General features: G+C 43.1%; 1 protein-coding gene across 2 annotated transcripts; it reads right to left on the reverse strand.

Annotated features, from left to right (window-relative positions):
* Window positions 8-11,371, reverse strand: A4GNT (alpha-1,4-N-acetylglucosaminyltransferase). Of its 2 annotated transcripts, none has more exons than XM_013982052.2 (3): window positions 11,231-11,371; window positions 7,742-8,176; window positions 8-5,118 (listed from the first exon to the last, which is right to left on the reverse strand). In XM_013982052.2, exons 2-3 carry the CDS (start codon window positions 8,147-8,149, stop codon window positions 4,504-4,506), a joined length of 1,023 nt encoding a protein of 340 aa, XP_013837506.1. In that variant the 5' UTR covers window positions 8,150-8,176; window positions 11,231-11,371; the 3' UTR covers window positions 8-4,503. The 2 variants fall into 2 exon arrangements, with proteins under 2 accessions (XP_013837506.1, XP_003358616.1); XM_003358568.4 differs by lacking the exon at window positions 11,231-11,371 and adding an exon at window positions 10,466-11,025.

Raw genomic sequence — 22,377 nt, forward strand, 5'->3', positions numbered from 1 at the left:
ACTTTCACTTTTTGCTCCATATAATTTTATTGTTTGAATTTCTAAGAATGACTGTGGGATTTGAAAAAAATAACATAGGGGAAAACACCAGATGGCCTGTTTTCGAAATGTATCATGACATAAACAAGTAGCATAGACTCATCAAAGGTCAGAAAGAATCCAGGGTCATTTGGAATCCCAGGAATCCCATACTTTTTACTACTCACTACTCTCTTACTTTACCCAATATCCCTCTTACCACTATGGTTTCTTCCCAGCTTTATTGAGAAATAACTGTCATACATCATTGTCTAAGTTTAAGGGATACATCATGATGATTTGTTTTACATATATTGTGAAATGATAAACCACAGTAGGTTCAGCTAACTTCCATCTTCTCATACAGATACAGTAAAAAGAAAGAAAAAAGAAAAAAAACTCCTGGTCATGAGAACTCATAGAATTTACCCTCTTAACAACATTCTTTATATCACATAGCAGTGTTAGCTATACGCATCATGTTGTACATTACATCCCTAGTACTTTTTAAAAAGCATGTATTTTTTAGTCTATGTAATTTTTTCCATCACCACTGAGTTTTGAAATATTCCTTTCCACTAAACAAACTGCATTTATTAAATAATACATTATTAGCTTATTCTCTACATTTTATTAATAAAAAAATTTTACTGCCATGTAAAACTCCCTCTAAACTTCAGATTATCAGTATTGCTACAGTGAGTTCATATAATTACAGCCCAACATAAAGAAATGTAACTTCAGGTTGACCTCTGCGGTCCCATCATAAAACAGTTCATATATTTTTTTGAAGTACTGGAAATATCCTTCAAAACCCCAGTGATTGGAACTGTTAGTTGGAGAACCATTTGTCATGCATTCTCCAGCTATGGAAATGAGATTTATTGGGTGTGACTCTGCTTCCCCTCAGAAGTCTTGCCCTAGGAATCCTCATCTGTGGAGACACTCAGGTGAGCCGAAAACCATCAGGGGTTTGGGGACACAGGTCAGCGGGCAGCCATAGGGAATAGCAGCAGCCCTAAAGTCTCACTCTGGTGTCAGACTGGACCTAAGAATAAAGAGCAAGTAGCTGGGAATAAATAAAGCTGGGGCAGGAGGCATGACTTGGGCAGGAGACATGACTTGTGAGTAGTTTTTAAATGTTAGAAATCAAATTTTATTATTTTTATTTATTTATTTACTTCTAGCCACTGCGCCTTGATGTGGGATCTCAGTTCCCAGACCAGGGACTGAACCCCGGCCACAGCAGGGAAAGCGCTGAGTTCTAATCACCAAACTACCGGGAACTCCCAATTTGTGAGTATTTTTTTAATAAAAAAGTCAGAGCAGGGTTCTCAAACTAGGAAATATCAGAATGAAAGGGGATAGGTGGATGGAGTCTGAAAAGGCATCATAATTTTATACTTGGAGAAAGAAACAAAATACATTTCCTATAAAGCAACAACCAAAAGGAAAGTCCTAGAAAATCTTGGCTGATGGATATTTGTAGAAGAAATATTAATTCTCATACTTCCTAGAAAGAAGAGGTAAAATTTTATGTGACAGTAGAAAGGGAAACAGTTTTTTTCTTTCTTTCTTTCTTTCTTTTTTAGTGCCCCACCCTTGGCATATGAAAGTTCCCAGGCTAGGGGTCAAATTGGAGCTGCAGCCACCAGCGTATGCCACAGCCACAGCAACATTTCAGATACAAGCTGTGTCTGTGACCTACACCACAGCTCACGGCAACGCTGGATCCCTTAACCCACTGAGCAAGGCCAGGGATCGAAACCATCCATGTCCTCATGGATACTAGTCAGGTTCATTACTGCTGAGCCACAATGGGAACTCTGAACTCTAATTATAAGTTTTTAAAATTAAATTTGTAATTTGCTTTTATAAGCCAACTGGGGTAGAGTAGGAAATAGCAGACCCCCTGGGGAGGGGAGGAGGGTATAGTGTGGGAGGACGTGACCAGTCATTAGGATGCTGAGTACTAGGGACCTGCAGTGGACTGAATGATTGTATCCCCCCAAAAATCATATGTTGAAATCCTACCCCTCAAAGTGATGGCATCAGGAAGTGGGGCTTTTGGGGAGGTAATTAGGTCATGAGGGTGGAAGCCTCTTGGATGGGATTAGTTCCCCTACAAAAGCGACCCCAGAGAGCTCCCTTGGCCTTTTCCACTACATGAGGATTCAACAAGAAGGGTGTCATCTGCCACTCAGAATAGAATCCTCACTAGAACCCAACCATGCTGGCACCCTGATCTTGGACTTCCAGCCTCCAGAATTGTGACAAACAAATTCTTGTTGTTTATAAGCCACTCAGTGCATAGTATTTGTTATTGAAGCCCAGCTGACTTAAGACAGGACCTCGTCTGCTGATTCAGCTTTGTTCAGCATCTAAATCAGTGCTTGGCACACAGAAGGGGCTCAATTAATATTATTGACTGTGTTAATGAATATCAAATTCAGGACTAGAAATCAAGTCTCTTTATTCCCCAGTCAATTCTCTAACAGGTCTTGTAATTAATCTCACAGAAGTAAATTTAACATGTAGCAAAACTGTTAGCTCCCTATCCTAACATTTATTTTCTCTTCTTTAAATGTTCCAGCCTCTCTTGCAGCTGCATTTTGGTCAATGAGATGTAAGGGGAATAGGTGTATGGTACTGGCAGGAAGTTTTCATAAAATAAAACTTCATCCTGCTCCTGAAATACAGAAGTGATAGGCTGGAGATCAAGGCGCCATATGGACCATGGCTGCAGCTACTAAAGATGACAAGCATACAAGAAAGATACAAGAAGCTGAGGTCCCTGATGACCGCAGTGACCATAGCACCCTGAGTTGCCTGCCTTCAGGTTACTTTTACGGCATGAGGAAATAGATGTCTATATTTTATACACCAATGGTCTGTGGGATTTTTCTATTGCACATAGAAAGCCTGTCCTGACAGGCGCAGCCTGCACTTCCCCCACTGCCTGCAGGGGGCGCTGAGCCCTCCTCTATGACCCCGGGCTCGAGAGAAGTTTCAGCCCCGTGCCCTTGCCAGAAGCTCCGCCTCCTTGGGCTCTACTGGGGTCTCGGCTTCCGGACACTGAAGGGCGACGTCAGTGATGTCAGTGCTCGGTCTCCTTAGGACCTGCTGCGGTTTCAGCTTCAGGACAACACGGGTCTGCGACCATGTGGACAGGAGTGCAGTTTCTTCAGGACCCTCTGAGGGGGGCCAGTCGGGAGAAAAAAAGGTGAGGGAGAGGTGAAGAGAAGTGAGGAAAAGTGGGGAGAAACTACCTGTGTCCTATTGACTTGGGCGGGAGGGTGGTCTGTCAGCAGACAACCCAGGAGAGGAAGGGCTTGATGTGGGAAACTGGAGTTTTGGTCCGTGCTGTGGGCCACGTAGCCGAAGTCCAGTGTCATTCTTTGGTGTGTGGTATCCAGTTTTCCCTGCACCCTTTATTGCAGGGACTGTCCTTTCCCCGTTGTATGTTCTTGGCCATTTTATCGTAAATTTACTGACCACATCGGTGTGAGTTTATTTCTGGGCTCTCTGTTCTGCTCCTCTGGTCCGTGTGTCTGTTTTTGTGCCAGGACCACCCATTGTTTGATTATGGTAGCTTCCTAATATAGTTTGAAGTCAGGGAGGGAGATCCTCCAGCCTATTCTCTTTTCTGAGGATTGCTTTGGCTATTCCTGGTCCTTTGTTGTTCCACACAAATATTAGGATGCTTTGCTCTTTCTCTGAAAAATGTCATTGGAATTTTGGTAAGGATTGCTTTCAATGTGGACATTGTTTTGGGTAGAGTGGACATTTTTACCATATATCCTCCCAGTCCATGAGCATGTGATACTTTTCTATTGTATCTTCAGTTTCTTCATCAACATCCTAAGGTTTTCAATGCAGGTTTGCAGGTTTTCTTTTCCTTTTTTTTTTTTTTTTTTTTTTTTTTTTGTCTTTTTAGGGCCACACCCGAGGCATGTGGAGGTTCCCAGGCTAGGGGTCAAATTGGACTACTGCAGCTGTAGCAGCAACTTGGGATCTGAGCGGAGTCTACTACCTACACCACAGCTCATGGCAACACCGGATTCTTAACCCACTGAGCAAGGCCAGGGATCGAACCTGTGTCCTCTTGGATGCTAGTCAGATTCCTTTCTGCTGAGCCATGACGGGAACTCACAATGTGCAGGTTTTCTTTCATACCCTTGGTTAAATTAATTACCAGGTGTTCTGTTCTTTTTGATGCAGTTGTCAATAAGAATGTTTTCTTTCTGATAGTTCCAGGATTAGTTGTTAGAAATGCAGCTGATTTTTATGTATTGATTCTGTAACTTTACTGAATGCATTTCTTAGTTCTAATAGTTTTTCCATAAAATGATGTGGAAACTTGTAACTGTGACTGATACGTGGGTAAGCCTCCACACCCATGGGGAAAGTGGAGATCAGGCGAAAGTCTGGCACTCCAGGAAGTGGCCAGTTCCACAATATAGCAGCAGCAACCCAGTGTTGCCTCTATTTGTTACCTGGATCCCACTCCCAAGTCACCGACTCCTCTGGACCTTGAAGCAGGTCCCTGTAAGTCCTGGGACAGTACTTACGGTAGAGGTTTTCCACTAGTGTATTGCTTCCTCTAATCACAGCCCTCCCTTCGCGGTTCATGTGGTTCCACAGATGCAGGGCGTAGGAGTCATTGAAGCTCGGCTCTGTGTCCCAGACTTCGTAGTAGCGCTTCCACGCTGGGTATGAGATGGGATAAAATCTTTGGGGGTGTAGGAAAGACAGGTTCATACACCTGAGGTCGCTCACCTCCTGGAAGTCTCTGAGTTTACACCATACTCTCAAAATCCTTGTCATCAAGTAGGGACCCTGGTGACCCCAAATATCCGAATTGTAATTTTCCACAAAGTTTTCCATGCACTGCCACAGGAAAGGGTGGTGGGGAAGGAATCCAAACACCCCGTTACTAGAGAACTGAGACTCCTGTGCAGCTAGAAAGTTCTCTTCAGGGATGGGTCTGATGGAGATGACATCGCTGTCCATGTAGACACCGCCATACTTCCAGATGATGGCCAGGCGGGATGCATCTGAGCTGACGTAGAGCCAGTTTCTCTCTGCACTACTGTTGATCTGCAGGAGCAGATGCAAATCAGCCCCCAAGTAGGGGAAGAGGGAGGGGGGTCACAATGGGAGGCCAGGCCCCCGGTAGCTCTAGAGGAAGCAGGCCAACTTCCCAAAAATCTGTCTGCCAAAAGCCCAATTTTGCAAATTTACTAAAATTACCTCCAACCAAAAATGTTGCCTTTAAGTAAAAAGTTTGCGGCAGTCAGTATCAGTGGGAAAGGTTTAGCAGCTTTTAAAGATTTCATGAAATTGTTTTTTAAAAAAAATTAAAGCAGGGAGTTCCTGTCGTGGCTCAGTGGTTAACGAATGTGACTAGCATCCATGAGGATGCAGGTTCTATCCTTGGCCTCGCTCAGTGGGTTAAGGATCTGGTGTTGCCATGAGCTGTGGTGTAGGTCACAGACATGGCTCAGAATCTACATTGCTGTGACTGTGGTATAGGCCAGCAGCTGCAGCTCCGACTCAACCCCTAGCCTGGGAACCTCCATATGATGAGGGTGTGGCCCTAAAAAGCTAAAAAAAAAAAAAAAAAATTAAAGCAGGCAAAGATAAAAAAGAAACCCAGGAGGAATTTCACAGTGAACTGTATGAGTCACTTTCAGCGGGATGGAACTTAACCACAACTATGAAACCGTGAAGAAAAAAAATTTTTAAGTCCTAAAAATGCTGAGAACTTATAAAGGAAAAAATAAACTAGGAAACTGTAGAACAGATTAATATCTATGCTCTTTGAGAAATTAGCAAAAGACTCTTAAAATGCATCCTTGCCTTCATCCACTAATTAATTCCTTTAATAATATTCATTGAAAGCTTACTTACTAGTCACCCAGCTCTGACTTTTTGTTTGTTTGTTTTTGAGTTTTGGTTTTTGGTTTTTGTTTTGGTCTTTTTAGGGCCAACCCACAGCAAATGGAAGTTCCCAGGCTCAGGGGTGAATCAGAGCTGCAGCTGATGGCCTAGCCACAGCCACAGCAATGAAGGATCCAAGCCACACCTGCAACCTACACCACAGTTCACGGCAACACCAGATCCTTAACCCGCTGGGCAAGACCAGGGATCAAACCCACATCCTCATGGATACCACTGAGCCACGATAAGAACTCCCTCAACCAGCTCTGTTACAGCTGTTGAGGATGTAGCAGTAAACAGACAAAAATCTTTACTGGCAGGAGATAGACAATAAACAAATAAATATATCATATGTTGAATATTTATAAGGACTATGAAGGAAAAAAGCCAGTCAAGGGGGCTCTGAAGGGGGCGGGTTGGAGCACTATCTTATCTTGGGTTTGAGCAGAACCTTGGATGAAGTGGGTGGGTGAATGATGCTGGTTCTCAGAAAAGGGTTCTAGGTAGAGGGAACAGCAAGTACAAGAGCCCTGGGGCAGGAGGGCACTCACTATGTGCAGGAACAGGACAACAGCAGTGCAGAGTAGTGGAGGGAGAGGGGTAGGAAATGTGATGGGGGTAGGGGTCACACTGGCTGTGCTGTGGAAAACAGTTTAGGGCAGGGGGAAGAGCTGAAGCAAAGAGGCAAGTTCAGAAGCAGTCAGAATAATCCAGGCAGGAGATGATGGTGGCTTGGACCTGGGTTATAGCAGAGAAGATGAGAGAAGTGGTCAGATTCTGGGCACATGGTAAAGATAAAGCTGGTCAGGATTTGCTGATGGATTGGATATGGAGCAGGAGACAGAGGAGTCGAAGATGACTGAAAATGCTGAAATGTGAGCAAAAACAGAAAATGACTTTGAAATGAATAAAAGTAAACCATTATAAATGCCAGTGCTCCCAAATGGAACACTAATTTTTTTTTTTTTTTTTTTGGCTTTTTAGGGCCACATCCACGGCACCTGGAGGATCTCAGGCTAGGGGTTGAATCAGAGCTACAGCTGCCAGCCACAGCCACGGCAACATAGAATATGAGCCATGTCCTTTAGTGTGAGAGATAGAAAGAGATTTCACATGAAATTGCAAATTTCCTAAAAGCCCCAGGAGTTTCTTGATCATATCTCAATGTAAACCAGTCTCCTGTAGCAGCACTCCACCTGATCCTTCATGAATTTTCTTTTTTTTTTTGAATAAATGTAGCTTATTTATTTATTTATTTGTGGCTGCATGCAGAAGTTACCTGGCCAGGAATCAGACCCGCACCACAGCAGTGACAACGAGCTCCTTAACCACCAGGCCACCAGGGAACTCCCTCTTCATGAATTTTCTATTTACATCATTTTCAAGTTAAGTATTTCCTAATTTCCCCCCTCAGGTGCAAAACAAAAACAAAAAACAAAAGTTTAACATAGATGGAGTTAAACTGTCAGTGAAAAAGGAACGGTCTATATACCTAGAAAAGATATAGGAACATTCGATTAAGAATAGTCTCAAGAAATCCTAAGAAATAAACTGAAAGCAAAAGGCACCAGGGTAAAGATAAGCCTAAATTCTCTCCTGTTTCCTTGAGTCAGGACTCAGCACTGTAGAAAGAAGGCCAGGCAAGAGGCAAAGAATCTGGGTTCTAGTCCCATTTCTGACACTCAGTCTTTACCCTCAGTGTACCCATCTGTAAAATGACTAGATTGGGCCCATTTTCTGTGGTCCCACACTGACATTCTAAGTTTCTCTGAATACTTACTCGAGTGTACCAGGAAAACAACGGTGTGTCTTCAAACAAGCTTTTCATATCCAAAGGGAAGAGGAAAACATTGTCTATGGCTGAGAGGAGGGAAAGGGCTGGGGACGTGGAGTTTGAGAGCAGCTGCGTGGAATTGGTGAGACCCTTCAAAAGCAACAGCACAGGCTGCTCAGGGTAAACCTTGGCCGCAGACTCTACAGCACAGGAGACCAGCGGTGATGGCTCTGTTCTCTCAGAGGTCTCTAGGAACACGATGCTGCGCCCATGGCCCAGGAGGGCTTCCAGCCCCTGCTGGGACTTGTAGGGAAGCAGGAAGGGAAAGAGGCAGCTGGACTTCAGGGTGAACTGGTAGAGGAAGCCACAGGCAAGAAGGACGATCAACAGGGAGAGCTGGAGCTTCATCAGCATGTCTACTACTCTCTCCTGGACTGCTCCCTAAAATCAACACTGTTAATTAAAACTCATATTCATAAAACCTTATAAAGATAGCATGCAAGAAGCTGATACATGAATATCACTTCCAAGCTTAAATTTTTTTTTAATTCAAGTATAGTTGTTTTTTTGTTTTTGTTTTTGTTTTTTTTTTTTTGCTTTTTTTAGGGCTGCACTCACGGCATATGGAGGTTCCCAGGCTAGGGGTTGAATCCGAGCTACAGCTGCCAACCTATACCACAGCCACAGCAATGCCAGATCTGAGCCATGTCTGTGACCTGCACCACAGCTCATGGCAATGCCGGATCCTTAACCCATTGAGCGAGGCCAGGGATCGAACCTGCATCCTTATGGATACTAGTCAGATTCATTTCTGCTGAGCCACAATGGGAACTCCTATTTGATTTTTAATATTAGATTAGTTTCAGGTGTACGACATGGTGATTCATTATTTTTATAGACTACATCCATTAAAAGTTATTACAGAATAATGGCTATAATTCCCTTGCTATATAATACATCCTTGTTGCTTATCAGTTTTATACTTAGTAGACTTAATACCCTATCTTTGGCACCCACCAGTTTGTTTTCTATATTTGTGAGTCTGGTTCAGTTTTGCATATGCATTCACTTGTACTATTTTTTACATTCTCCATCTAAGTGACATCATACAGTATTTGTGCCTCTCTGACATCTCACTAAGCATAATATTCTCTAGGTCCATCCACCTTGCTGCAGATGGCAAAATTTCATTATTTTTATGGCTGAGTAATAATTCCATAATATATATATACATATTTTTTATACACCACATCTTCTTTATCCGTTCATCTGTTGACAGACACTTGTGTTGCTTTCATATCTTGCCTATTATAAATAGTGCTGCTATGTACATTGGGGTGCATGTGTCTTTTCAAGTCAGTGTTTATGTTTTCTTTGGGTATATGTACTAAAGAATAGAGTTGCTGAATCATATGGTAATTCTATTTTTAGTTTTTTGAGGGACTTCTGTGCTGTTTTCCACAGTGGCTGCACCTATTTACGTTCCCACTAACAGTGTATGAGGGAGGCTACTCTATTCTCCACTCCTCGCCAACATTTGTTATTTGTAGATTGTTTGATGTTAGCCATTCTTTTTTTTTTTTTTTTTTTTTAGGGCTGCACCAGCGGCCTATGGAGGTTCCCAGGCTAGGGATTGAATTGGAGCTGTAGCTGCTGGCCTACACTACAGCTACAGCAATGCAGGATCCGAGCCAAGTCTTCGACCTATACCACAGCTCACAGCAACACCGGATCTTTAACCCACTGAGAAAGGCCAGGAATCGAACCTGCATCCTCATGGATGCTAGTCAGATTCATTAACTGCTGAGCCACGAAGGGAACTCCTGATGCTAGCCATTCTGATAAGTGTGAGGTGATATCTCACTGTGGTTTTGATTTGCATTTCCCTAATAATTATAAGCTTTGATTGTTAAAATTCTAAATAGAATATGATCAAATCAAAACCGGCAATGTTAGTGCCTTGATAAGGGCTTTTCTGAGGAATTTAAGAATAATTCTCAACAGGAAAATAATGAATAGGAAGATTATTAATGAAATGCATTGTTTTAACAGATTACAGAACAAAACTGTATGATCACTTTGGCTTAATATATTACAAGAACAAGGTAAAATTTGACATTTGTTCATGATTTTTAAAAAGCATAAGAAAACTTTCTTAAGCTGATGAACAATGTCTACCAGAACATAGCAATTATCGCGCTTTATGTGAAGCATTTAAAACATCCCCATTAAGACCAAGAATAGATGGCTGTCCATGATCATTCTTACTCTTCACTATCATTCTCTAAGTCTAACCAATGCAATGAAACAAGAGAAAAGAATTTCTATTATGAATGTTAGAAAGGGAGAGGCAAAAATATGACTAGTTGTAGAAATTATGATTGCTTACATAGAAAATTCAAGATAACTTACCTCAAAACTAATAGAACTAAGAAGAAGAAAACTGAAGGTTAGAGTTAAATACCTTGCCCAGATTAGTTGGCAGAACGATGACTTTAACTTGGGTCTACCAGTCCCCAAAAGCCCAGGCTCTGAGCAGTTATCTGCAGTACCTCTCTCTCCTTCAGCATTAGTTGAAGGTTCTATTCCAGCAATTCCAGGACAGCAGAGATCTCCATTCATCAGTGGGGGTTTTTTTGTGTGTGGTTTTTGTTTTTTTGGTTTTTTTTGGTTTTTTTGCATTCCATGTAACTCCTTTAGAAAATACCAATCCAATAAATTAGAGCTTACCTTCCAGCCAGAAACTTGCAGTTAGTTGATACCAGCGATTTTAGCAATGACAAGTTTTTTCCTGCTACACTTTCTGAAAAATCACCACCCAATCTCCCAATTCAACAACACTGAAGGAAGTAAATCATTGGCAGAAGATTAATGCGAAACACAGTAAGTACCTAGGAAGCTCCTCCCTTTACTAAGTTGCCCCAAACACAGAATCTTGCATATCTAAAGGGGTTCACATGATTTTTCACAAGCCCCTGTTAGTGGGCTTGTCAAGAGGGTTATAAAGCAATGGTTTCACCTGGAGAAATCTATATCATAACATAATCCTGGAGCCAACAAAGCATGCATCTGAGCAGTTTGACTTCAGTTGAAATCACAGCCAGACTTGGGGAAGTTTCTTCACCAGACAATCCTGCCAGTTTTCCCAAGCTTTGCCAATAAAAGATTTTGTTGAAAGAAAAGAGAAGCTCCTGTTGTGGCTCAGCAGATTACAAGCCTGACTAGTATCCAGGAGGATATGGGGTCAATCCCTGGCCTTGCTCAGTGGATTAAGGATCTGGTGTTGCCATCAGCTGTGGTGAAGATCACAGATGCAGCTCAGATCCTTCGTTTGCTGTGGCTGTGGCATAGGCTGGTGGCTGCAGCTCTGATTCAACCCCATATCTTGCAGGTGTGGCCTTTAAAAAGCAAAAAAAAAAAAAAAAAAAAGGAAAAAGAAAGAAAGAGAAAAGAAAAGAAAATGCGTCACCACAAATAAGTAGGTAATGGCCAAACCTCAGTAGTCCAAGGGTCTGGTGATCAGGAACAAAAATTGATTCCCCAGCTTCAGTTACAGTGATTTCAGGAAGGATCACTTTGCCTTGAGGTCCGCCTCGTGGCTTCTGAGTTTCCTCCCAGGCTCACAAAGTCAACGTCACCACCCTCCACCGATGAGGTAATCCCTGCACCTCCCAAGATAGAGTCACTCTCCTGTGGTCTGTTCCCCATCACCCCTGACATGCGAACTTAGTTCTCCTCTTCTGAGCTATCCTCTGCTCTGTCTTCATCCAGAGCCTTCTCTCAGCCATGAACAAGGTATCCACATTCAAGTTCCCCCTGAATGCTCTGGTGTTAAAAGAGAGGTTCCCTCCTGAGCAAACTGGATTCTGATCTAGCAGCAGCTCCAGCAAGGGAAGTAAAGCTGTCCCACTCGTTGTTGGCTTCTTGTTTTCTGTGTGCTCAAGGCTCCCCAGATTCAGCTCTTTGGGTCTCCACAGACACACACCTCTTCCTTTTGGAGCTGAATTTCTTCTCTGGACCTTGTCAATTCTAGGGTCAGGCTACCTCAGCATCTTTCCAAGATTCCCTAGCACTGGATAGACTGGTTGTTCTTTCCTTATGGAGGGTTGGGGGAAGCAGAGCTCTTGGTCCCCCTCTGGGTAACTAGAGGACTCCATTTGTGGGAGTGATACTGTCCCACAAATAGAGTTTGTGGGAAGTGCCTGCATTTCAGTTGGGTCGTGTGTCCTGGTGCCTCCAGCTGCTTGCACAATGGCCAACACCTTTGAACAAGTGGTCAAGACAGAGAGCAGTGAAGAAGTTGGTGGTCTTTGTCACAGGCTGAAAGTGAGCATTAGTCATGCAGTGAAACCCTAAGTCCAAAAAATAGGGCCTGTCTGGCCAAGAACCAAGTAGATGGTATGACGAAAAGAGCACGGAGCTTGGAGTCATCCCTGTACCCATCATAGGCCAAAGTTACCAGGGCAAGTGCTGAAACTGCCTAGAGCCTCAGCTCCCCTGTACAAAAACGGAATATCACTGACCTCAGGCTCACCATGAAGATGAAAGGGCTCTATAAGCCAAAGAAACAACTCCTACTTTCTACCAAGGATAAGAGGAGAAAAATAGAATACTATTACTCTAGATGGCATGGACTCCCTGGTGACACACATTATGTTGTTGTTGTTTTCAGATGAAATGAAATCTATTTTCCAGTGAACAGTGTTGAGGCAGACATCCTCAGCTCCACATGTGAGAGCTGATGAGATGTATGCAGAAGCCAGCGTCAGCCACTGGGGCCTAGGGCCTTTTACGTTCACAGCCTGATGTCCTTGCTGAGTCTTTCCAAGGCCTCCTGTCATCTGAGCCACTCTACCAGGGACATCCCAGGGCCCCCAATCCTTTCAGCTTCCCCCCCACCGCCCCGGTTTTCAGAGCAAAACTGCCTTCCCTTCTTTCTGCCTCCCTTTCTTCTGCCTCTGGCCTGTACCACACTAATTTTCTTCTTCTTCTTTTGCTGCTCCCATGGCATGAGGAAAGTCCCAGGCCTGGGATCAAACCCAGGCCACAGCAGTGACATTGCCAAACCCTTAACCACTAGGCCACTAGGGAACTCCCACACTTTCTGTTTGTGCTGCAGGTCCCACAGAAATAGCTCCTAACCTGAGCTCCACAGATCCCTAGAGGCTCAAGGATAGGCTGTAGGACACCCTGAACCCTGAGACCATAGCTTTCATCAGTACCTTTACCCTGGACTTACCCACAGCTTCTCCTACATGTGACTTAAGGAATGTCCCTGCCCTTTGACCCTCCATGACATTAATTCAGTTCAGAATTTCTGCAGATATCTTCATCATCAAATCTCAGGCCTTCTCCAGCCAGTCAAGCAACCCTAGGAGTCTCTATGTAGATACCTGAGTAGAGATGTACCCAGAGCTATTTATCTTTGAGCAATGGATGGGTCTGAATATGCTGGTGACAGTCACATATGCATCCAGATAATGTCTACTTTCCTAGGAGTTTCTGCCTCCTGTGAGAGAGTTCTTACTTCCTGCATTATAATGTAAACCAGACTTAGTCAATCCATTGGATTGTGGAGCCTGGGTAATTGTTGCTGAGCAGTGAGACCTTAGGAAATTTGCATTGGTGTAGCCCCACATAAATGAATAGGATGGGGAAAAAAACATTGAATCCATGTTCTTTCTATTTTACAGTGCTGTTCTTTGGATATTCGACACTAGTGCAAAAAAAAAAAAAAAAAGGCAGTATAGGATGAAAAATCAAAGAATCAGAGCAAAGATTTCCCCACTCATTGGCCTGCTGGATAACCTCTAATAACTCAATTGGAAATAGTACAGTGTTTGACTCTAAACTTCCTCTGCTATAAAGAACCCACTGTATCAAGAAAGGCAAGTTAAAGAAATTTTCAACAACAAATGTTTGTTGAATGAAATTACGCCTGAAAAGTTTACCTTTCAATTGTGTCATTTCTTTGAAGTCCGATTTACTGCAATAAGGAAATATTCACAGCAACAATACTTGTCCTGTTTTCTTTGGAGCCGTTGGACCCATAGTTCCGGATTTTAAGATGTCTGTTAAACAAGTGGCCTGATAAACCTGTTAAAGCATTCCACTATTAACAGGGCAAAATCAGTGCACAAAGTTATATCTTATCAACATTGCCAGAGTCCTTTCATCACTATTCTGAAGCTGAAATGGAGACTAGGGTGTTGGGTTTCCTTGAACAGAGAGATCACTAGACAGAGGCAATTCCCTACAGGCTGAGAAAGAATCCATAGCCTCATTGAGAACCCATGGGAGAATAATTGAGGTACATTATCAACATTAAATCTCAAAAAAGGAGTTTCCATCATGGCTCAGTGGTTTAATGAACCCGACTAGTAACCATGAGGTTGCAGGTTCCATCCCTGGCCTTGCTCAGTGGGTTAAGGATCCGGCATTGCCCTGAGCTGTGGTGTAGGTCGCAGACATGGCTTGCATCTTGTGTTTCCGTGGCTGTGGCATAAGCCAGCAGCTGTAGCTCAGATTAGACCCCTAGCCTAGGAACTTCCATATGCCTTGGGTGTAGCCCAAAAAAGACAAAAGACAAAAAAAATAATAATATTGGAAAAAAACTTTTTTTTTTTTTTTTTTGCTAAAAATCAGTGAGTTCATGCCAGAGTAAAATCCCTTGTCCTGTGGCAATATTTCAAACTATTCTACCTTTTCAAGAAAATGCTTCTCGTCTTATTTCTGGCGATAATGGTTTTTGTTCTCCACACAGTCAAATGCTGTACAAATAGTCCATACTAGTCAAACATGCTTCTGTTTATAAAACCTTTCACAAGTTACCAAGAATATGCTTCTGGGTTTGTCCTGGAAGTGACTGTATTCACACGTGTAATTTCCCCCCCATTTAAATTTACTTTCAGATAAAAGGTGTTAGGGATAAGGATGGGGAGATTAGGGAAAATAATTGCTCTTGGTGAATCAGTTGTGCCCCAGATGCTAAAGAACAGGGTCTGCAAGAAGCCCATAGACGTCGGTGGAACCAGCCTGATTGTGGAGGGCTGTTCTCTAAGTCAGTGCTTAGTTTCTTCTTCCTATAAGGAACTGGGAATTTCTTGGAGCCACTTATGTCAAGTGTTCACCAGACACAGGACCTTCATAAAGACTGAGTGGCTAGGAGTTCCCGTCGTGGCGCAGTGGTTAAGGAATCCGACTAGGAACCATGAGGTTGCGGGTTCGGTCCCTGCCCTTGCTCAGTGGGTTAACGATCCGGCGTTGCCCTGAGCTGTGGTGCAGGTTGCAGACGCGGCTCGGATCCAGCGTTGCTGTGGCTCTGGCGTAGGCTGGCGGCCACAGCTCCGATTAGACCCCTAGCCTGGGAACCTCCATATGCCGTGGGAGCGGCCCAAGAAATAGCAAAAAGACCAAAAAAAAAAAAAAAAAAAAAAAAAAAAAAAAAGACTGAGTGGCTGTGGGAATGAGTACTTCCCATTGTGACTGAAAGAAACTGTCATGGGCTATATGTTTGTCCCCCCCACGACCACCACCAAAGTTCATATGTTAAAGCGCTAACTCCCAATATGATGGTCTTTGGAGGTGGGCCTTTCAGAAGTCATTAGGTTTAGATGGGATCATGAAGGTGGGATCCTTATAAGAAGAGGAAGACCAGGAGATCCCTCTTTCCACAAGCACACACAAAGAAAGGCTGTGTGAGGACCCAGCAAGAAGCCAGCGGCCTACCAACCAGGGAGAGGGTCCTCACCAGGAACCCAACCTTTACCTTGATCTTGGACTTCCCAGACCAGAATTATGAGCAATAAGTATCTGTTGATGAGGCCACTGGTCTGCAGTGTTTTGAATAACAGTCCAAGCTGACTAAGACAGAAACCCCACATTAAACTTATTCTCTCTGATCTCTGTCCTTGAGAATCTGGTTTTGATCCATGAGTGAGGTTGGAGCTGCTCTTAAGATTGGGAAAGTGGAGACCAGGTCTCTGGTGGGGAAAGGATAACTTCATCTGCAACAGAAACCTCTAACTGGTAGACTGTCCTCCTTCCCTGAGACCCCTCTGCCTTCCCTTCCTTTTGTCCTTCCACAAACCCCTCAGTCTATCTGATTGTTTCACTTCTTCTCTTCAGATGGAGATTCTTTCTCTCCTTTATCTCAGTGTGTGACAGTCACCGTGCACCCAGTACCCAAGTCAGAAATCAGGGAGTCATTCTTTTTTTTTTTTTTTATGTCCGCACCTATGACATATGGAAGTTCCCAACCAGGGATTGAATCTGAGCTGCAGATGTAGCAACTCCAGATCCTTTAACCCAGGGATTGAACCTACACCTCCACAGCGACCTAAGCCTCTACAGTCAAGATTTTTTAACCCGTAGTGCCACAGCGGGAACTCCTTAATACTTTTTTTATTGAGGTATAATTGATTTATAATATTACATTAGTTTCAGGTGTACAGCATAGTGATTCAATACTTTTATAGATTGTACTCCTTTTAAAGTTATTACAAAATAATAACTATATTTCCCTGTGCTGTACAGTATATTCTTGTTGCTTATCTTTTTTTTTTTTTTTTTTTTTTTTTTGGTCTTTTTAGGGCCACATCCAAGGCATATAGAAGTTCCCAGGCCCCAGGCTAGGAGTTCAATCAGAGCTGCAGCTGCTGGCCTTCACCACGGCTCATGGCAATGATGGATCCTTAACCCACTGAGCAAGGCTAGGGATCATACCCGTGTTCTCATGGATCCTAGTCAGGTTCATTATCACTGAACAACAATGGGGAATTCCTATGTATCTACTTTATATCTAGTAGGTTGTATCTCATAATCTCATACTCCTATCATGCCCCTCCCTCCTTCCCTCTCCTCTACTGATAGCCACTAGTTTGTTCTCTGTATTTGTGAATATGTTTCTGTTTTGTTATATGCATTCATTTGTTTTTTTTTTATTTTTTATTTCTATTCTTTTGTCTTTTTAGGCCTACACTCACAGCATGTGGAGGTTCCCAGGCTAGGGGTTAAATCGGAGCTGTAGCCACCAGCGTACACCACAGCCACAGCAACACGGGATCTGAGCCCCATCTGCAACCAACACAGCTCACGGCAATGCTGGATCCTTAACCCAATGAGTGAGGCCAGGGATTGAACCTTTGTCCTCATGTGTGCTAGTCAGATTCATTTCCACTGAGCCACGACGGGAACTCCTGTTTTATTTTTTAGTTTCCACATAAAAGTATTATCTAGAGTATTTTTCTTTCTCTGATTTATTTCTTTAAGCATAATAGCCTCTAGGTCCATTCACATTGCTAATGGCAGGCTTTCATTCTTTTTTATGGCTGAGTAATATTTTTATATATACCACTTCTTTATCCATTCATCTGTTGATGGACACTTGGGTTACTTCCATATCTTGCCTACTGTAAATAGTGGTGCTATGAACATTGGGATGCATGTACCTTTTTGAGTTAGTGTTCTTGTGTTTTTTCAGATATGTATATATCCAGGAGTTTCTGTTGTGGCTTAGCAGGTTAAGAATCTAACTAGTATCCATCAGATATATATACCCAGGAATGAAATTACTGGATCATATGGTAGTTCTATTTTTAGTTCTTTGAGAAAACTCCACACCATTTGCCACAGTAGCTGCACCAATTTACATTCCCACCAATAGTGTGCAACACACACATCCCACCAAGATTATACAACACACACATCCTCATCAACATTTTCTCCATCTCTGCTACTATTGCATAACAGCAGCCTGACCTCTTCCTGCTGATCAGGATTGATTGCCTTCAGCAGTGTAAATGCTTCTTTTACTTGCTGGTCCATGAGCACCAGAAGTCCAATGTGCCCTGCAGCAATTTGTACTGCAGTGAGACCCTTGCAGTATCACCTGGCAAGAATCTGCTCTATTTGGAGTCAGAACCCTTAACACTAAGGAGCTTAGTTACAGGGACAAAAGCACAAAGCCCAGTAGGTCATTCGGAGTTGTGCTCAGTGGGGCCACTCCTCTTTATACCCCTTGATTCCTGGATCCATCTACTCTTTCTATTGGGAGCAGAACACCGTTCAGGTCTCTGAATTGACATACTCTGCCGTGAAGGACGGCACCTAATGCTTTCAGAGTGTTTTCTCCAAGCTAGGACTAAGACTTTAGCTGCACCTTTAAGAAGGTCTTTCCAGAAAGCTCCCTCTGGATGGTATGATATATGGTACAACCAGTAGATCCCATAGTCATGGGCTCAGCCACACCTCCCTCACTGTAAAGTGAGTCCCCTGGTCAAATTCTGTGATATATGAGACTCTATGCCTGTGAATCAAGCATTCCATAACCCCAGATAGTTCAATAGCTGAGGCTTTGCAGGCAGGAAGGGCAAACTCATACCTGGAATATACATTCCTGTGAAGATGAACCATTGGCTGTTCCAGTGGAAGGCATTTGAGGTAGTTTACCAACCAGGTACCAAGTAGCCAGTTGGTCTCCTCAAGAAATTGTGCCATACCAAGAATATTGACCTCTATTGCTGACAGGTTGGACATTCAGAGGCAGTAGTAGCTAGATCAGTCTTGGAATGTGGTAGTTATGCAGTTGGACCAATAAATGGCTTCTGTCTTTGCTACCATACCCATTCTATTGATGTTCCCATCATGCCAATCCTACTCTGGTGACCAAGTGCTGGATGGTATCAGTGCACCAGCATTCCTGTGAGGTATCTGACTGCAGCTTTAATTTGCACTTATCTGATAACCGGTGAGTTTGAGCATGTCTTATAAGTTAGCTATTTGTTTTCTTCCTCTGTAAATGGCTTTTTCATCTGCTTTGCTCATTTTTCTGTTGGATTCTCTGCCTTTTTTAGAAAACTCAGCTAGGGTAGATACCTTTACTGATTTGTTCTTTCCAGTAGAGAAGAATTAGGTAAGAATCTAGAAGTAGACAGCAGCTTTGCTGGTGGCGACCGTATGAGAGGAAAGTCTAGATTCTGATTTTTGGTGGTTTTTTTTTTTTCTTGGCTGTACATATGGCATATGAAAGTTCCTGGACCAGAGATAGGGCCAGAGATTGAACCCAAGCCTCAGGAGTGACAATTCGGGATCCTTAACCCACTGAACCACCAAAGAACTCTGCCTTTTTCTTATAAACCTACAAATCTCTTATAGAATCTAGATGTTTGTCTTGGGTTGGTTTTAACCACTGCAATTATCTTTTCCCAATATGTCATCCGGATTAATTTTTCTTTGGTATCCTCTATTTAACAGATATTTTCATTTTGATGGAATAAATACAATAGCTATTTTGTTGATTGGTTTATGACTTAGAAATCCTATTGAAGACCTTCTATACTCTTAAGTCAGAAAGATATTCTCCCAAATTTTTTCCTTTTTCTTTATAATTTCATAGTACACATTAAGTTTATTCATCCACCTGGAGTGTACGTTTGTACAGAGTAAGATCTAAAAATGGACTTTCCTTTTTCCCCCTGTAGTGAACTAGTTTCTCCAGCATTATCTACAAAATAGTTCATGCTTTCTCCTTAGGTTATGATGCCATTATGATGCCACCGCTATCATAAAGCAAATCACCATATGTATGTTCCCATAGATATGCACATCTGTCTCTGAGTATTCTCATTGTTCTACTGGTCTATTTTTCTGTTACTACAATTCTTAAATTTTATTGACTTTTGTTGGTATGTCTTACTCTGTATATTAAAGAACTGCTCCCTTTTCTGATTTCCCCTTGTGCCTCTGGAGCACCTGCACTGGCAGGATCAAGTGGCTGGAAGAGAAATGGTGAAACAATTGTGCCAGAATAAATTGATAGACATAAAGAGTTAAGAAACAGGCAAAAAGTTATGAGTAGATGGAAAGTATTCTTGGAAGAAATGAAAGAAAAAAGGAGAAGGAGCCAGAGAAGGAGAAAAAGAAGCAAACAACCACACCTTTTAGGGAAAAATAATTTGAAGAAGAACTTAAATTATTTAGGAGGAAAAAAACACAACTATTAATGAATTTGACAGTCCAAAAGAAGTAAGTGATGTGATAAGAACATAAATTTCTCTTGACAGATTTCAACAGGATTCTGGGGAAATGATACCAGTAGCAGTATAATTTTTTAATCCAAATCCCCAAGTAAAAAAAACAGGCAGAACAACTAAATTGTAAAACTAAAATCCCACAGGCAACATTTACAACAAAATGAGGTGATAAGACATCCCCATAAATCCCAAAATACATGTGGATGGTGACAAAACACCAATAGCCCCAAGGACTTCATGCTTTCAGCTTCTGAGCTAGAGAAGGCAGAGAGAAGCAATCAAATTTAAGAGGAAGAGAAGCTCAAAGTATCCAACAGATATTTACTGGACAGTGTGGCTGCACTGAAACTGGAAGGGGGTTTGTTCAGTACATTAGTGGATGAGGGCAAGAGTCTCACAGTAAAATCTGAAGGGGCTGGAATAGCCTGAGCCTCTGTGAGCCTTCTCTCCAACACAGAGCCTCACAATGAAGAGCTACTGATGGTAGTGGAACAATCAAAATTGTACAAGATAAGGAATTCCACTTCCAGAGGCAGAATAAAGGAGCCAGGTTTATCTTCTCACCTGGAACAAACAAAAAATAGACAAGATAGGAGTTCTTATCATGGCTCAGCAAATTAAGGACCTGACATAGTGTCCATGAGGATGTGGGTTCAGTCCCTGGCCTTGCTCAGTAGGTTGAGGATCCAGCATTGCTGCCATGCAGGTCCCAGATGTGGCTAGGATTTGATGTTGCTTTGGCTGTGATGTAGGCCAGCAGCTGCAGCTATCTGATTCAACCCCTTGGCCAGGAACTTCCATATGTCGCAGCTGTAACCACAAAAAAAAATAAAATAAAATATATGAAACAATGATTTTCAAGAGACTGAGTATCATGCAGTAAAGGACAGTCATCCCTGTCAGATGGGAAACAAACAAAAGAAGCCTTGTGGTTAACCCAGCTTCCTGCCACAGGAGAATATCTAGCCTTCAGTGCAGAAAATGAGAGCCCAGGTAGAGCCCACATTTTGCATTGAAAAGGCAGAGCTGGGAGTTCCCGTCGTGGCGCAGTGGTTAACGAATCCGACTAGGAACCATGAGGTTGCGGGTTCGGTCCCTGCCCTTGCTCAGTGGGTTAACGATCCGGCGTTGCCGTGAGCTGTGGTGTAGGTTGCAGACGTGGCTCGGATCCAGCGTTGCTGTGGCTCTGGCGTAGGCTGGTGGCTACAGCTCCTATTACACCCCTAGCCTGGGAACCTCCATATGCCGCAGCAGCGGCCCAAGAAATAGCAAAAAAAAAAGACAAAAAAGAAAAAAAAAAAGAAAAGGCAGAGCTGAGAGTCCAGAAAGATTGAGGTAAGCAGAGTACTAGAGAGAAAAGAGATTCACAGGGCAAAAATTCCAGAGACCTACAGAGGGTTAGAGTGATCATCAGAGCAGCCATGTGACGTAATAGTGTGAGGCTGAGGAAAGAACCACCAGAAATGATTAGAGGAAGAGTGCCTGGCACTCACACAGGGCCAGAAACAGTGCCTATGCCTGCCGGTCAGGCTAAAAACCCTCATAATTCAAAGGATATTGGATAGAGAACTCCAAATGCTCTTATGTCATTAAGGGGGGGGGCAGGAATGAAGGGAGGAATTAGCCTTACCCTAAACACAGCTCTCATACTGACTAAGAGATTTTTCTTCCTGCCTAAAAAATTTTAAAAGCAAGACCTGGAGTTCCCATCATGGCACAGCAGAAATGAATCCCACTAGGAACTATGAGGTTGTGGGTTCGATCCCTGGCCTCACTCAGTGGGTTAAGGATCTGGTGTTGCCATGAGCTGTGGTGTAGGTTGCAGACGTGGCTTGGATCCCATGTTGCTGTGGCTTTGGTGTAGGCCGGCAGTTACAGCTCCGATTAGACCATTAGACCCCTAGCCTGGGAACCTCCATATGCCGCAGATACAGCCCTAAAAAAGACAAAAAAAAAAAAAAAAAGCAAGACCTGAGAGCACCAAGCAGAGGAAGTGGTCAAGTTGGCAGAATGGATAGTCCCTGAATCATCTCTTGCAGTTACACAAACATTACAACTATTTACAGAGCAACTGTAGCTGGGAATGACCTAAAAACTAACAGAAAAGATTTTCTGCACCTAAAGATATAAAGAAGGAGCCACAAGGATTTGGGTAACAGGGGTAGAGATAGAGTCTTGTCAAGACCCCAGAATCAAGAGGATAATCACAGCCACAGGGGTTCTCTCCAAGCAGTAAGGGGTCAAAGCTTCAACTGGGCTTCCCAGCTGTGGATTCCTGCACCAGGAAGACAACCTCCAGAACATCTAGCTTTGAAGGCTAGTGGGGCTTACATTTAAGAGAGCCAGAGGGAGTTCCCGTGGTGGCGCAGTGGTTAACGAATCCGACTAGGAACCATGAGGTTGCGGGTTCGATCCCTGCCCTTGCTCAGTGGGTTAACGATCCGGCGTTGCCGTGAGCTGTGGTGTAGGTTGCAGACGCGGCTCGGATCCCGAGTTGCTGTGGCTCTGGCGTAGGCCGGTGGCTACAGCTCTGATTGGACCCCTAGCCTGGGAACCTCCATATGCCGAGGGAGCGGCCCAAGATACAGCAAAAAGACAAAAAAAAAAAAA

This window comes from Sus scrofa, chromosome 13, assembly GCF_000003025.6.
Source record: "Sus scrofa isolate TJ Tabasco breed Duroc chromosome 13, Sscrofa11.1, whole genome shotgun sequence".
Taxonomy (NCBI): domain Eukaryota; kingdom Metazoa; phylum Chordata; class Mammalia; order Artiodactyla; family Suidae; genus Sus; species Sus scrofa.

Bases quoted from the DNA above. Each gene is read 5' to 3' on its own strand.
- A4GNT (XM_013982052.2), bottom strand. From the start codon at position 8,149: ATGCTGATGAAGCTCCAGCTCTCCCTGTTGATCGTCCTTCTTGCCTGT. The intron at 5,119-7,741 runs GTAAGTATTCAG...CTGCTCCTGCAG, and splicing joins TGTTTTCCTGGTACACTCGA to ATCAACAGTAGTGCAGAGAG.